We start from the raw sequence: 15,325 nt of genomic DNA, 5'->3' as shown, positions 1-15,325 counted from the left end.
CAGTCGGGGAGGTCTAGGTTGGTTATTAGGAAACACCATTTCACTAGGAGGGTGGTGAAGCACTGGAATGGGTTACCTAGGGAGGCTGGTGAATCTCCTTCCTTAGAGGTTTTTAAGGTCAGGCTTGACAAAGCTCTGGCTGGGATGATTTAGTTGGGGATTGGTCCTGCTCTGAGCAAGGGGTTGGACTAGCTGACCTCCTGAGGTCCCTTCCAATCCCAATATTCTATGATTCTATGATATCTTTCATGTCGGATTCAGACTTAATTCCAGATTCAGGATGCGTCCCTCATAGTAACTTATCCACCCTATTCATTTATAATGTGCAGTTAGTAATTAGCAGCCAGTTGTTAATTATTAGTGAGTAATAATTTTGAAACTTACAGGTCATTAATAATTAGTTTTCTGCTCTCAAGGGTGGTGTGTTGCTAAGCATTGTTTATTATAGTCTTACAAGTATATATTAGTATAATAAGACTCATTAATGAAGATTCACTTACATTTATCGGTATTAATAGGAGTGGCTAAGGACATCAGTGTCACAGAGCTGGAAAAGTCCCTGAGGCAAAACTCTCATAAGCTCACAAGTCCACAGAGGTTGCACCTGGGATCCAAATTCAGCTACTGCTACCAAGGGGAGAGAATGTTACCCTCACTGTGACATTCACATTAATCTGGCTCATCCCAGTGGACAATGCCTAGGAAACCACTCCTGGTTGAGACTGAAAAATGTGGAGAGCTCAGATTGTAGGCGATTGTTTCATTTTCTAAATGTATCTGGCACAAATGGCTCCGAATTCAGGCTGTCTGCCTTTCTGGAGCATGCGTGAGTCAAACACAAGTTATTGGGCTCAGTATATGGGGAAATGGGTGAAATTACCCAGCCCGTGTTATAGAGTGGGTCCAACTGGATGATCTAATGATCCCGTCTCCCCTTAGATGACGAATCTATGTGACCAGGGAAATTTAAATCCCAAGATGCTGTATTGTCTCAAAGGACTTCATAATAGCTGTGGTAACAATCATTTATAGTAATTCATAAAGTGCTAGTTCCCCAGCCAGTGTCAACTGGTCGTAGCTCCATTAGACTCAACAAGCCAGTTCCCCGGCTGGTGTCAATCGGTCATGGCTCCCTTGGAGTCAATAGGCCAGATCCCCAGCTGGAATCAACTGAAGCTCCGTTGAGATACAGGAACTCAAGAATTTGGCAGAGGAGTTTTATACAATTTGTAACACAAATAACACAAATACTTTACCGCTAGGGAAAGACACACAAAAGAAGTTATGAGACTTACTCAAGGCTGCATTGGAATAGAACCCAGGAATTCTTCTAGCCCCCTCTGTTCTTTAATCACTAGACCCCACTCCCCTCCCAAAGCCACCCCTTCTCTAACCAGTAGCTAATTTCACAGCAAGTCATCTATGATGCCCATTCCTCCTTCTGTGCCACTCTCCCAGCGCAGAACCTTCAGGATCTCCTAAGTCCCAAGTCCTCAGTTGAGATGGATACCCCAGGTGATTATCGCTCCCCACCCTCTTGGTTGCGATCTTACCCGAGATTCATCCGACAGCAAATGTCCAACCCATGTCCCAGTGACCATTGGTTTGGCCATTGCACCAGGGACGTGGCCGAGCCAATGAGAAGAGTCCACCTTTCCCACCAGTGGCCAGACTTGAATAGGCGGCCTCATAAGACGTAGCTTCTGCCCTAGAAACGGTGAGATGGTCGGCCATGCATCCACTCCAGGGACTCCTCCTCAGATGCTTCTTGTCCTCCCCATGCCCAGAAAAGGCTGTGGATTCTGTGGCCAAGGACAGCCAGGATAAACAGACTGAATGGATGATGAAATCTATCTATCTATCCCCATACTTCCCTTCTACCTATCTATCTATCTATCTGTCTATCTATCTATCTATCTATCTATCTATCTCCATACAGCCCCTCTATCTATCTAGTTATTTTCAAAATCTCTAGTTATCTACTGATCCTACAATCTGTGATATCTCCATGTCTAAATATCTCTATCAATCTATCTGTGATACCTCCCTTTCTCTCTCTGTCAATCCATCAATATATTGCTCTGTGCTGGGCAAAAGGAGTGCAGATAATATTCTGGTGTATTTCGTGCACCTAGATGGTGCCAAAACATCTCCCAAAACATTCAGGGATAGCTATAACCAACAAAGGGCACTAGGGGGCAGCAGAGGATGGGGGTGAAGAAGGTGCGGCTGTACTGTATAATGGGCACTAGGGGGCAGCAGAGGGTGGGGGGAAGGGCGGCTGGTACTGTATAATGGGCACTAGGGGGCAGCAGAGGGTGGGGGTGGGGAAGGGGCGCGGTGGACTGGGCACTAGGGGGCAGCAGAGGAAATGAGGTGGAAGGTGTCTGTACTGTATAATGGACACTAGGGGCAGCAGGCAGTATGGGGGTATGAAGAGGTGGCTATACTGTATAATGGGCACAGGGGGCAAGCAAGGTGGGGTGGGGAAGGGGCGGCTGTACTGTATCAATGGGCACTAGGGGGCGGCAAAGGGTGGGGGTGGGAAGGGGCAGCTGATACTGTGATAATGGGCACTAGGGGCACGCAGAGGGGGGTGTGGGGGAAGGGGCGGCTGTGCTGTAGAATGGGCACTAGAGGGCAGCAGAGGGTGTGGGGCGGGAAGGGCGCTGTAACTGTATAATGGGCCGAGGCAGCAAGGGTGGGGGGATTTGGGGGGGGGAAAAGGGGGGGGCCCGGCTTGTTCTGTGTAATGGCACAGAGGGGCAGCAGAGGAGTGGGGTGGGGAAGGGGCCGGCTGACGACTGTAAATGGGCAATAGTGGCGCAAGAGGGTGAGGTGGGGAAGGGGCGCTGTGCTGGGTAAGGGGCACTAGGGGTGTCAGCCAAGAGGGTGGGTGGGGAAGTGGCGGCTTGCGCTGTAATAATGGGCAGCTAGGGGGCAGCAGAGGGGAGGGTTGGGAGGGGGGCGGCTGGACGGAATAATGGGCGCTGGTGGGCAGCAGACCAGGACTAAATACAGCTACATATTTCAACCAGTTCCAGACCCAAGCAAACCAGGTCGTAGCGTGTCCATCCTAGCGCCCGCGACCCAAGGCAGTAACATCCCCGAACACCGCATGTGAAAAGGGCAGGACATGAGGTCAACCCACCCGGCCCAGCCAGTCCCACCCTGCAGCGCACTTGTCAGCCTTGAGATCTGTTATCTTGGCTGGACGACCAAGCGCTCCAAGGCCCACCTGGTGTTTGTCTCTCTGGGTGTTTTTCTCCTCTCCGCATTCAGCCCTCAGTTTATTTTCTGCCCCTCTCAGTGTTGTTCTGATGCGCGGGGACTTCCAGATGGACACCTGCTTCTCCGGAGCAGGGCCGAGGGGATGCCCCGGCACTACAAATAGACCCTGTTTTCTTCCGGGAACTGAAGTCAGGAAGGAGCCGGAAGGCAAAGATGAGACGAGTCGAGATACCACAGTGACCGCAGGCGATACTCAGTGGCCAACTGCTCTCTCATGATGGGGCTCGTCTCCTTGCTTGTCAGGGCCATGGCCCTTTGCTGTCAGCTCGCCAGGGCCAGCGACACATTTCCATGGGGTTCTTGTTTCCAGATACCCTGGAAAATCTCAACCCAAGTTGCCATGTGTCTTCCCATCTTTCCCAGGGCTTGGGAGCACTTTGCCCCTTTTTCTGTGGATTCTCCATGGGACTGGGTTTTGAGGTCCTGACTCCCAGAGACTTCCTTGGAACTCCCAGCCACTGACTCTGACCTTCACCCATGGCTTGGGGCCACCCCACTGGAGCGATCAGAGTATGGGATCTGCTAAGCCCAGCATGCGAACTGGACTGCGAGGTCTGCGTGGAAGGGGCAGAGCCACCTGGCGGGTTTTCACAAGGCACCAGAGCAGCATTTGGAATTGAGATGCTATGAGATCATTCCCCGGCATGTGTAAGGCAGCAAGTGGGGATTCCTGCTTCACCCATGACATCTGCCATCAGCTCCGATAGTGTCAATGGAAACCCATGGGATGTGGCCTGCTATCCAGCCAGGCCTAGATCATGGGTTGGGGACTACAGACTATAGGGACACGTCACTGCTGCAGAATTTCAGCTCATTTTCATGCACAAAGCAGTTTCCAGCCCTCGTGGCTGGGGAGGAAAGATTGAAGATGTGGCCTGATTTATCTGACGCATCCCTGAGTGGGCAAAGAGCCTGTACCCATCATTGTGGGGGGCAGGGAACTGCCCCAGCTATGCTAGTGTGTTTAATGCAGGATTTTCTCCTTGTTTGGATTTTAAATAGGATGGAGGCAGTAAGGGAGGAGGGAAATGGGTTGTTATTTCTGTACATGGCTTGGATTCAGGATTCCTGGGTTCCATTGGTGTGAGGAGCACCTGGGGTCCAGGACTCCTGGGTTCTGTTCCCAGCTCTGGGAGGGGATCAGGGGCTAGTAGTTAGAGCAGGGGGGCCTGGGAGCCAGGACTGCTGGGTTCATCCACAGCATTGAGAGGTGAGTTGTGGCTAGTGGTTAGACCAAGGGGCAGTCACTGGGCACTCACATCTCTCTGTGTGACCTGCTGCCCCTTCCCTGTCCTGTTTGTGCCTCGCTTTCACCATATTTATTTCCCTGCCCCACACAGAGGGGTCCCACAGCACCCCTTGGGGCTCAGGTCCTGTCTCCCCCCTCCTGTGCTGACCTCCTCATACCCCCCGGCACTGAGCTGCAGCTTTGCTCCCCACCCTCTATGTCCCAAAGCTCCACCCCCAGCCACAGGGACACCAGCCCCAGGCCAGCTAGAGGGACCTAGCTGGGCACAGGAGCGGACCTGCATGAGGACACACACACACATACACACACACACATGCTCCAGCCATGACACCAAGAAGCAGGTCTCTCCTAACTCCCCCTCCCCAGCCCTCTTTCCAACTGCCCGACGGCTCCGTCTCTCCAGATGTGGTTGCCCCATGGGGTAGAGTTGGAGCCGTGCGTCACAGTCTCGGTTCAGGGACTGACATGGCTGAAGAACCCCAATCTGCCCCGACACTGAGCAGTGGGGAGATGAGAAGGTCCCCAAGTTTCAGAGGGGCCCTGATCCATGGAGGGGCAGAGAGATAGTCCAGGGGGAACAACCCATCAGAATAACCCCGAGCATTGACGGGTCTCTGCGCTAGGGGCCCCTTCCCCCATGGGAATACACGGGTGACCTCCTGCCCCACTTTCATCCATTGGAGTTTGGCCATTGCCTGCAGTGGGGCCAGGACTGGCCCCCCTGTATCTGATCCCAGTGGCTCTGCAGACGCCTCTGTCCAATGGACTAGGGGGAGAATGTTCCCTGGGCCACAGATGGGTCTGAAACAACAACAGTCCAGAGGGAAGAGGAGACGCGGCTCGATACACTCCGGGGTGATTAGCAATAACAGCACTGAGCGCTCCCCCTGAATGGTGCCCCTCCCCGTAGCACCAGGATTGAGCAGTTAGCCAGCACAGTACCTGGCAGCCAGATACACAACAGCTAATATCATCTGTCCATCCGTCCACTCTCTCTGGAATTATCTGTCTCTCTGGCTGTGTATCTGGGAATTTATTCATCTGTCCGTCCTATATGGAATTATCTAACGGTCCCCATAAACGCACATCTATTTATCTATCTGTCCATACTATGAGTAATTACATCTATCTATTTATCTATCTATCTCCATCCACCTCCCTCTCTATCTATCTATCTATCCCCATCCACCCCCCTATCCATCTATCTGAGCTATGGAGAATTATCTATCTGTCCATGTTCCTATACTTGTATTTTTAGTATCTGAGTGAACATTTGCCTTAAAAAGTTCCTGGTGCTAGTCCAGTTACAGTAATTGAAAACCCCGTCTCGCTTATTCTTCTTTTAATCCAATTGCTTTGTGTTGAGTTTAGAGCTTTCTTTCTATGCAGAGATGCGTGTAACATTTCACAAGTGTTTGCAGTGAGATTTCAGTCCAAATATGTCACTTTGGTATTTCTAAAATCAGGTAAAGGTTGGTAAATGTTACGCAGTTCTTGTAAATAAATAGTTTTTAATGATGTCTATGTTTATAAAGCAAACTTGCTCATATCAATAGCTTTGAAACCATGTCTTAATAGTTATAACAGTTATGAAGGAAGCTATAGATCTACGTATCGATCTCTTGTAATCACACAAGATAACATGATATTATAACATATATTATAAACCAGTCAGATATTATTCATTTTCTTTATAAATAAGTTTCAGTAGCAATTATATTGTTTATAAACCTAATACTCGATCAACCAGTTTATAGACCTTTATTAAAAATATCTTTATCATTGAAACAATCTACTATTCTTTCAATCTCTTTCTACTCTAATAATAAATAATATTTGATCTTTCATAAACACACACTGATAATAGGAATATATTTACAGAGTAATCTGACCTGACTTTCACCTCCTTCTATGTAGCCACTCAGATTATTCTATTTTTCCTATATCTCTTCTGAAGTAAATATGGATCTCTCTATAACTATTTATTAATAATTATAATGTTGTATATGTGGGTACATATGCTTCTACAGAAATCTCATTTTCCTTAGTTCTCTATATGGAAACAAGAATTCTCTTACAATTAATATATATAAAGAGATCCTAATCACAGTCAGTGAAATAGAAAATACATTCAAATTCGAAAACCAAAATGTCAAGTTAACCTAATAAAATGTAGATCTCTTTTTAGTCTTACCGCTTAGATTTCTTTACGTAGATACTTTTCTCGTTAATTTTTAATGTTTATAACATTATAAAATCAGGAGAAAAAAGAAAAAGAGAAAAAAAAAATATTATGATTGTTATTGTTAATAATGAAGAAATCACATAATAGGAAGTAGACCATGCTTTTTTCCAACCTAGCTCTTTCTGAATTGCTTCAGAACAATAATGATTCTATTAGAAAACAGATTTGACCATTATTGTCTCAGCATCTAGCCGACACTATTTATTTTCAAAATCACATTCCTTCCTGAGAGAATGGGACAAGGAGAGATGCAATGTGATCATTTTCACACAGCAGCATTTCAGATTGAAATGCTCTTCAACTCTTTATATTTCTCTGACACATGATGGAGTCAAACTAACACATAGTGTCTCCAATCTCTGTTAAAATTATTTTATCTGTGATCAGTTAATACTAATTGTTAATCATGATCTTTAACCACTAATTACTAGTTTATTAAAGAAAGATAAGGCATTTCCCATCACGAATTCAAAACTTATATGCAATGATTATTCAGCAATCCAACTTACCAATTTATTTAAATACATTTGATATTTATATTCATACTTCGTAGTAAGATTGTGGCCTATATCTGGCCCAATAATTCTATCTCCTATTCTTGATGTGTCCCTCATATAAGGGACTGAAGGGGATTAATTAATAATCATAAAGTTATTATTAATAACTAACAAGTAATGAAACTTTCAGAATTTTGTCGTACTTTAATTAAAATATGTTGATCATTTATTATCATTTCCTGGTCTCAGTGACATATATGTAAAAACGTCATTAGTATTTTATTTCACATTGATATGATCTGTATATTATGTAATTGCTATTAATGAGAAGCTAATATGACCTATTATGATTATTCATTTATTAGCTATTAATGGTATTAGCCATTGTGGGTCTCACCCCAAGTGCAAGAGACAAGCAGGTTATGAACAGATACAAGGATCTTACATTCTTGGGACTCTACATACGTCCCCAGTTTAAATGGTAACTGTTTCAGCTAGTTCAAAGAGAGGGAATTCCACCCTTGCCCGGAGAGTGATTTTGGCATTAAGCTGTGTCTCAAACGCCTTCTGGGGTTGAAGAGCAAGGAGACAATTCCTGGTTTGACACTGAAACACACCGAGGGGTTACAGACAGTGAGAAGAATTTCTTCATGTCTTCACGCTCTCTGGTACCAATGTGCAGGGCTCTTTAAAATCCCAGCTACAGCACCATCGCTATGGGCCGCCACACAACGGTGTTAGCTGCTCTTTAGTATAATAACAAAAATATTTATTGGGTTGGCTGCCCAGCTGGCGTGAATTGGCCGCAGCTGCGTTGGAGTCAGTGGACCAGATCCCCAGCTAGTGTTAATCAAAGCTCGGCTGAGTGACATCGCTTGAGGAGCTGACTCTATATTTTAAGCAGCACTTCTCACCCAGTGAACACCACCGCGTTCCCAAAGAAGTTATGTGATCTGATCAAAGCTGCTTCGGAAAAGAGCCCAGAGGACCTGTCTCTCAATATCCCCTTCTCTAATGCATAGTCCCCCACTCCTTTCCTGGGAGTGGGCATGGGACCCAGGCATCCTGAGTCCCAGCTTCCCTGCTCCATCCAGGAGCTAATTTCCCAGCTCATCATCTGGTATCATGAAGCCTATTCTCTGTTCTCCAGCCCCCCGGGCAGTACCTTCAGGATCTCCTACGTCCCAAGTCCTCAGCCTGATAACCCAGGTGACTATCGCTCCTCAACTGGAGGGTTACAATCTAAGCCCAAATACACCCAACGGCGGCAGCAGGTTGTTTGCGGACATGACAGACACAGACCATCCAGTCCAGCCTGGGGGAACCCATAGGCAAATCTCCCACCCATGCCCATTGGTTTGGCTGCTGCACCGGAGTCACGGCTCAGCCAATGAGGAGCTTCCGCGTTTCCCATCAGCAGCTGGATTTGAATACGTGGCCTCATAAGATGCGGCTTCTCCCTGGATGGTCTCAGCTGTGCCCTGAGGAGAGTGTGAAGGTCAGCCATGGATCCACTCCAGGGATTCATCCTGCTGCTCTCACTGGCAAGTGAGTAACCCTCATAGATGCTCCTGATTCTTCTCCTGCCTTGAGGAGACTCTGGCTCATATGGTCCAGAGCACCCAAGGAAATCTATCTAACTACCTAATCATTTTATCTGTCTATCCCCATGCATATCTCTCCCCCATCCATCCATCTATCCTGATGCACATCTATCTATCTATCTATCTATCTATCAATCTATCTATGTGCAGGATTTATTTTCCATCTCTCCATCTCCAGAATCTCTAGCTATCCATTCTACCTCTCATTGGTGATATCTCTCCATTTCCATCTATCCTTCCATGCATCTACGGTCTCTCTGTCAGCCTACCAACCTACTGCTCTGCGCATGAGCAAAAAGGAGTCGAGATGACATTCCGGTTTCTCTCATGCAGGTGGATGGTGCCAATATGCCTCCTTCAGCCAAAGCCCCTCTGAGATCTCAGTGTCTCTTGGACAGATTGTGGTTCTGGAATGTGCCGTGGCAAACGTCGCAGCGGACAAGGTCAATGTGAACTGGATCCGGCAGAGCCCTGGACAGAAACCTGAAGGGGTGCTGCTCTTCAAAACGGATCTGTCCATTTACCGAGCTCCGGGGATCCCGGAGCGGTATGTCCCCTCCAGAGACTCCTCCAACAAGAAGTTCCTGCTCACCATCCGCGACGTCCAGGAAGGAGACGACTCCATCTATTTCTGCTTTGCCTATTATGGTTCAGCTGGAGTCCAGACGTGGGGAGAGGGGACCCGCGTGCGTGTGTTGAGTGAGTATGGAGCTGTTTGCTTCCATTAGAATACAAAGATGATCCAGAGGTCAGGATCTGGCTTTGGGAGATCTGAATTTGACGCTGCTTCTGCCACAGCCTCCATGTCTAACCTTGGGCCAACTTCTCTGCACCTCAGTTCCCCCTCTCAGCAACAAGAAACCAGCCCTTCCCTACCTCCCAGAGGTTGCGTGGCTCAGTGAATTGAAGAACCTCTGATATTAGGGTCCAGACAGCGACCTGTCCCTTAGATGAGCACACTGAGGTTGGTGGAGGAGGCCCAGGGGGGTAACAGACATTCTCCATAGCACCCAAGAAACCAGACCAGGAGTTTCTGTAACAGACGGTGTTTCTCTTTCTCCCTCGCCTTCCCCCCACCCCCCGAGGAGCTGGGCAAGAGGGCCAGACTGGGTCACAGTGAGAGAGGTGGTGTGTGACGCACCATTGGTTCTTCCTAGGTGTATTTTATCTCCAGCCTATGTCACATGCTCTTCAGGGAACTGCTGGGTTCATTTATTCCATATAGATATTTTCAAAAGATGACAGTAGCCAAATCTAAATAAACTACACAAGTTAATTAATTGGAGCAATGATAATGAACCCATAACTAAGGGAGGAGATATTGGTCTCGTCATGAAGACAAAGCAGAGAGAGGCAAGATACATGACACTGGGAGGGAGGAGGAGTTTAGTGTGTTAGAACAGAAAAGGATGCGGAGCTAGGACTCCTGGGTTCTACCCCTAGCTGTTGGAGGAGAGTGGAGTCTAGTGGTTATAGCAGGGGGGCTGGGAGCCAGGACTCTATCCTGGCTCTGGGAGGGCAGGGAGGTTGAGGAGTGTGAACCAGGGATGCTAACCACCGTCTCCAATGTCCCCTCTGTATATTTTCAGGGAGCAATCTTCCCCAGCCCCGAATCCAGCTGTTCCCTCCAGCCCAGGAGGAACTCGCCACTGGCTTTGCCACCCTGACCTGCCTGGTGAGTGGCTTCTTCCCTGGCTACATCTATGTGCTGTGGATGCGAGACTCCCAGGCCCAGGCCCAGGGGGTGAGAACGGGGCTCGTGGCACTGGGAGAGGACAAGACCTACTCGGTGAGCAGCTACCTGACAATGCCAGCCAGTGAGTGGGGCTTGGATGCCAGCTACAGCTGTGTGGTCAAGCACGAATCGCTGGCGTCTGCGCTGGAGAAGAGCATCAGTGCCAAGGACTGCAAAAGACAATAGCCCAGCAGGAAGCCTCTGTTCCCAGATCCCAGGGGTCCTGCCAGGTTCAACCTCCCCCATGCCCATCTGCCAGGCTAGGAAACCCCCCTTGGCTTGGAGGCGTACGGTCCCTTGTCTGAAGCAACCTCCTTCTGCGACCTAACACTCCATGAGATCCCACCCAGCAGCACCCCTTCAAAAGCAGCGGCTCCACTTCTGTCTTGCTTTTGTGGGAGGAAGCAAAGATCCAGCCTGGGCTGGGGGCAGAACTGAACCCAAAATGCAAAGCTTCAGTCCTGGTTCTCCAGACCATACCTGGTTCCTTCTACAACTCTGTCTATCCTACTGTCCCTTCTCCTACTCTTCCATCTGTCTGCCTGGCCTATTGGTTTCGTTTCACATGTACTCATCCCTCCATACACAGCCCCCCTCTCGCTCCATCCATCCATGTACACCCCTCTCTCCAGGGTTTTACATATCAATGCTGCTTGTTTCCTATTCATCTCGCCACGCTATCACCCCAATGTACCAATCCGTCCATCCATCTAATCTCCACGCGTGCTCCCTTCTCAGCAGCAGTTTAGTAATCCAGCATTTATAAAGTGATAGAAAAAGTAAAGACAATAAAAGAAAACTTGATACCAAATTCATTGCTTTGTACTTTTTTAAAGCAAGACAAACATATCTCCAAATGGAGTAGAATGAACTATCAGGGGGAGCAATAGCTCAGTGGTTTGAGCAGTGGCTTGCTAAACCAAAGGTCGTGAGTTCAATCCTTGAGGGGGCAACTTACAGATCTGGGGCAAAAATTGGTCCTGCTAGTGAAAGCAGGGGGCTGGACGTGCTGACCTTTCAAGGTCCCTTGCAGTTCCCAGAGGTTGGTATATTTCCTATTACCATATATTAATTTAAAGCATAGCTGTGGTTTGGCCACTAGGGGCAGCAGAGGGGGAGGTTGGGGAAGGAGAGGCTATGCTGTATAATGGGCACTAGAGGGCAGCAGTGAACAGGACAATATTCGACTAAATAGCTGTCACCCATAGTTCAGACCCTTTAAAACAGGGGTTCTCAAACTTTTGTAGTGATGACCCCTTTCACACAGCAAGCACCTCAGTGCAACCCCCTTTATAAATTAAAAACTCTTTTTTAAATATATTTAACACCATTATAAATGCTGGAGGCAAAGCAGGGTTTGGGCTGGAGGCTGACAGCTTGGGACCCCCCATGTAATAACCTCACGACCCCCTGAGAGGTCCCAACCCCCAGTTTGAGAACCCTTGCTTTAAAATAACCCTGTATCCTCCCATCCATCCTCAAACCTCCCTTGCCTAGGTCAGGATGGGTCCTTCCCCCAGGCAGTGCCATGAGCCACACACACACCCCTGCCCTGCGTAGCCCCATCCCACAGGGTAGGACCAGCCCCAATGGGCAAGTCCATCCTTCCCTAGGGAGATGTCCTCAGACCCCTTGGCCCTGTTGGGGCCAGTCCCTGTTCTCCTTTTGCCAGCCCCAACCTCATTCCTGTCTCACCACAATCTCCCCACGGGAGTTCTCACCCCTCAGACTCCCAGGCTGCCCTCTTCCTTCCAATCACTTTGCCACTCTGCCTGTTAATTACCCACCACAGTTAGCTCCCTGGCTTGGGCCCCATTGGGGCGTGGTACTGGCTGGGGGCCCTGGCTGGCGCCTCCTGGGCTGGGTGCTGGTACCGGCGAGAGGCCGGTCTGACAACATAGTAGGGAGGGCATACTCAGCTCCCTGGGAACAGGTTGGGCCAGGTGCCTCTGCACAGCGCAACAGCTGCCACTTCATTTTCCTGGCTGTGTCTGCCTGATCCCTCGGTCCATACAGAGTCCATCTGTCCGGCTAACTGCTGCATCTGACCTCTATCTATCGATCCGTCCCGCATTCCAGTGCCATATCTCCCAGCTCTGTCTGTCTAGACACTGCGTATCCATCTGGCTGAGCTCCATCCATCTGTCCATCCAAGCTGTGCCTGGCTCAGTGCCACCCGTCCATCCATCCTACGCCGTATCCCATTCTCCAGCCAGTCCCCCGGCCTGGGGCTGGATTGGATTCCCTGTTCCCTGGAGGCAGCTGGTCCTGCTAGCCAGGGAATTAGCCTGCTAAACCCAGGGCTGTGAGCTCAGTCCCTGAGGGGGCCACATAGAGATCTGGAGCAAAATCAGTACTTGGTCCTCCTAGTGAAGGTAGGCAGCTGGGCTTGATGACCTTTCAGGGTCCCTTCCAGTTCTAGGAGGTAGGTATATCTCCATTTATTATAATCAGGACTCCTGGGTTCTGTTCCCAGCTCTGGGAGGGGAGGGGAGTCTAGTGGTTAGAGGTGACTGGGAGCCAGGACTCCTGGATTCTGTTCTGAGCTCTGGGAGAGGCATAGGGTCTAGTGGTTAGAGCAGGGAGATGGGGCTGGGATCCAGGACTCTTGGGTTCTATCCCAGCTCAGGGAGGGGAGCCTAGTGGTTAGAGGGGGCTGGGAGCCAAGCCAGGACTCCTGGGTTCTATCCCAAGTCTGGGAGGGCAATGGGGCCTGGAGGATTAGAGCAGGGGGGGCTGGGGAGCCAGGTCCCAAGTCCTACAGAGGATACTGAATGACTCAGCCTGGGCCCCGTGCAGGGTGCACGTTCCCAGGACTTTCCAAGATCTGGTTTTCATCCCAGGCTGGCAATGGCTGCATAATAATTCCCCCTCCCTGCCCTCTGTGTAAACCTCCACTAACCTCAGTGCCATGCACCTGTTCCCAGAACAGCTAAATATAATCAGACCAAGATAAAGACAGAGCAGAGTGTGCCAGGCCCCAGAATCCCGCCCAGCCAGGAACCAAGGACGTCCCAGCATGCGGCCTCTGCTCAGATATCACCCGTCTCTCGCCCAGGCACATGGGGGGGGGCACCTGGGGGTGTGAAGAACACAGCCAGGGACACCAGCAGATACCCAGCTGGGGTCAATCAGCTGGTGGGTGCCTGTTGGAATTGTAACCACCCAAACCTGCTTCCTGGAGCGGGTGGGATCTAGTGGTGTGGGCTGGGAGCCAGGACTCCTGGGTTCTACTCTGACCCTGGTCCAGCCCACTCTGTGCCTCAGTTTCCCCACATGCGATAGAGGCTAAAATCTACCCACTCATAGAGGGGCTCTCTCTCTTTAGGGCTGGCTGAAAGGTTGGGGGTGCATGGAGAGACACATAGGGGGGTGGGAGGGGTGTTTATTCCAGGCAGACCAGATCAACTGGATAAACCAGTTTGGGATCAAGACAGAGTTTGTGACAGCACAGGCCCCTGGGGCAACAGATGCTCTCCAAGCAGCACTGGCTGCCCCTGGGGAAGAGGGGGAGGCACTGTGATCTGATCACTAGACCACACTCCACTCCCAGGGCCCAAGGGAAAACCCTGGAGTCCTGACCCTCAGCCCCCTTCTCTAAACCCCACTCAGGATTCCTGGGTCCCATCCCTGGCTCTGGAAGGAAAGTGGTGGGCTAGTGGTTAGGGCAAGGAGGATAAGGTCTCCTGGGTTCTATCCCCAGCTCTGGGAAGGGCATCCACAGAGCTGCGGAAGGTGGGAGCAGGGCTGGGATAGCAGGGAACTGTTGGTCAGGATTGGGGGGCACAGGCAGAACTTTTGGGAGTGGTGGCAGGGCTGGGCTAGCAGAGGGCTGTGGGTGGGGAATGAGGGGCACCCGCAAGGCTGGCGGGGAGGGATTGGAGGGGCAGAGGCAGGGCTGGATGGACGGACACAGGGACACACACAGGGATGGATAGACAGACAGACAAGGGGAGGGGGATGGATGGATGGGGGGGCTGGAGGGGCGGAGGCAGGGCTGGATGGATGGACACAGGGACACACACAAGGACAGATGGACGGACAGACAGGCAGACAGACACAGGGGTCGGTCTAGACATTTTGCCGCTCCAACCAGGGCGGCATGATGCAGGGGGTGCTCTGCCGGTCGCCAGGAGGGCGGCAGGCGGCTCCGGTGGACCTCCAGCAGGCGTGCCTGCAGAGGGTCCGCTGGTCCCGTGGCGTTGGTCTGCAGCTTGGCGTGCTGGGGCCTGGAGCCGCCCCTGGGTACACACACGGGGATGGATGGACAGACAGACAGACAGGTAGACGGGGGGGCTGGAGGGGCAGAGGCACGGATGGATGGACAGACACACAGGTGGATGGGCAGACACGGGGACACACACAGGGATGAATGAACAGATGGGGGATGGATGGACAGATGCGGGGTCTGGAGGGCAGAGAGAGGGATGGATGGACAGACAAACGGACGGATGGACAGACACAGGGACACACACAGGGCTGGATGGATGGACAGATGGGGGGCTGGAGGGGAAGAGGGAGGGAGGGATGGACAGACACACGGATGGATGGACAGACAGGGGGCTGGATGGACAGACCCAGGGACACACACAGGGCTGGAGGGACGGACGGACAGACGGGGGGCTGGATGGACAGACAGGGGGCTGGAGGGGCAGAGGGAGGGATGGATGGACAGACCCAGGGACACACACAGGGCTGGAGGGA

General features: G+C 50.6%; 1 protein-coding gene across 1 annotated transcript; it reads left to right on the top strand.

Annotated features, from left to right (window-relative positions):
* The first annotated feature begins 8,787 nt into the window (after positions 1–8,787).
* Positions 8,788–10,873, top strand: LOC116830788 (immunoglobulin lambda-1 light chain-like). Its single transcript, XM_032790433.2, has 3 exons — positions 8,788–8,830; positions 9,220–9,585; positions 10,476–10,873. The coding sequence occupies exons 1-3, from the start codon at positions 8,788–8,790 to the stop codon at positions 10,805–10,807; spliced, it is 741 nt and encodes a 246-aa protein (XP_032646324.1). The 3' UTR covers positions 10,808–10,873.
* The last annotated feature ends 4,452 nt before the right edge of the window (positions 10,874–15,325 follow it).

This window comes from Chelonoidis abingdonii, chromosome 14, assembly GCF_003597395.2.
Source record: "Chelonoidis abingdonii isolate Lonesome George chromosome 14, CheloAbing_2.0, whole genome shotgun sequence".
Lineage (NCBI taxonomy): Eukaryota > Metazoa > Chordata > Testudines > Testudinidae > Chelonoidis > Chelonoidis abingdonii.
Note: the sequence above shows the minus strand (reverse complement) of the source record. Positions and strands in the feature narration are given on the sequence as shown.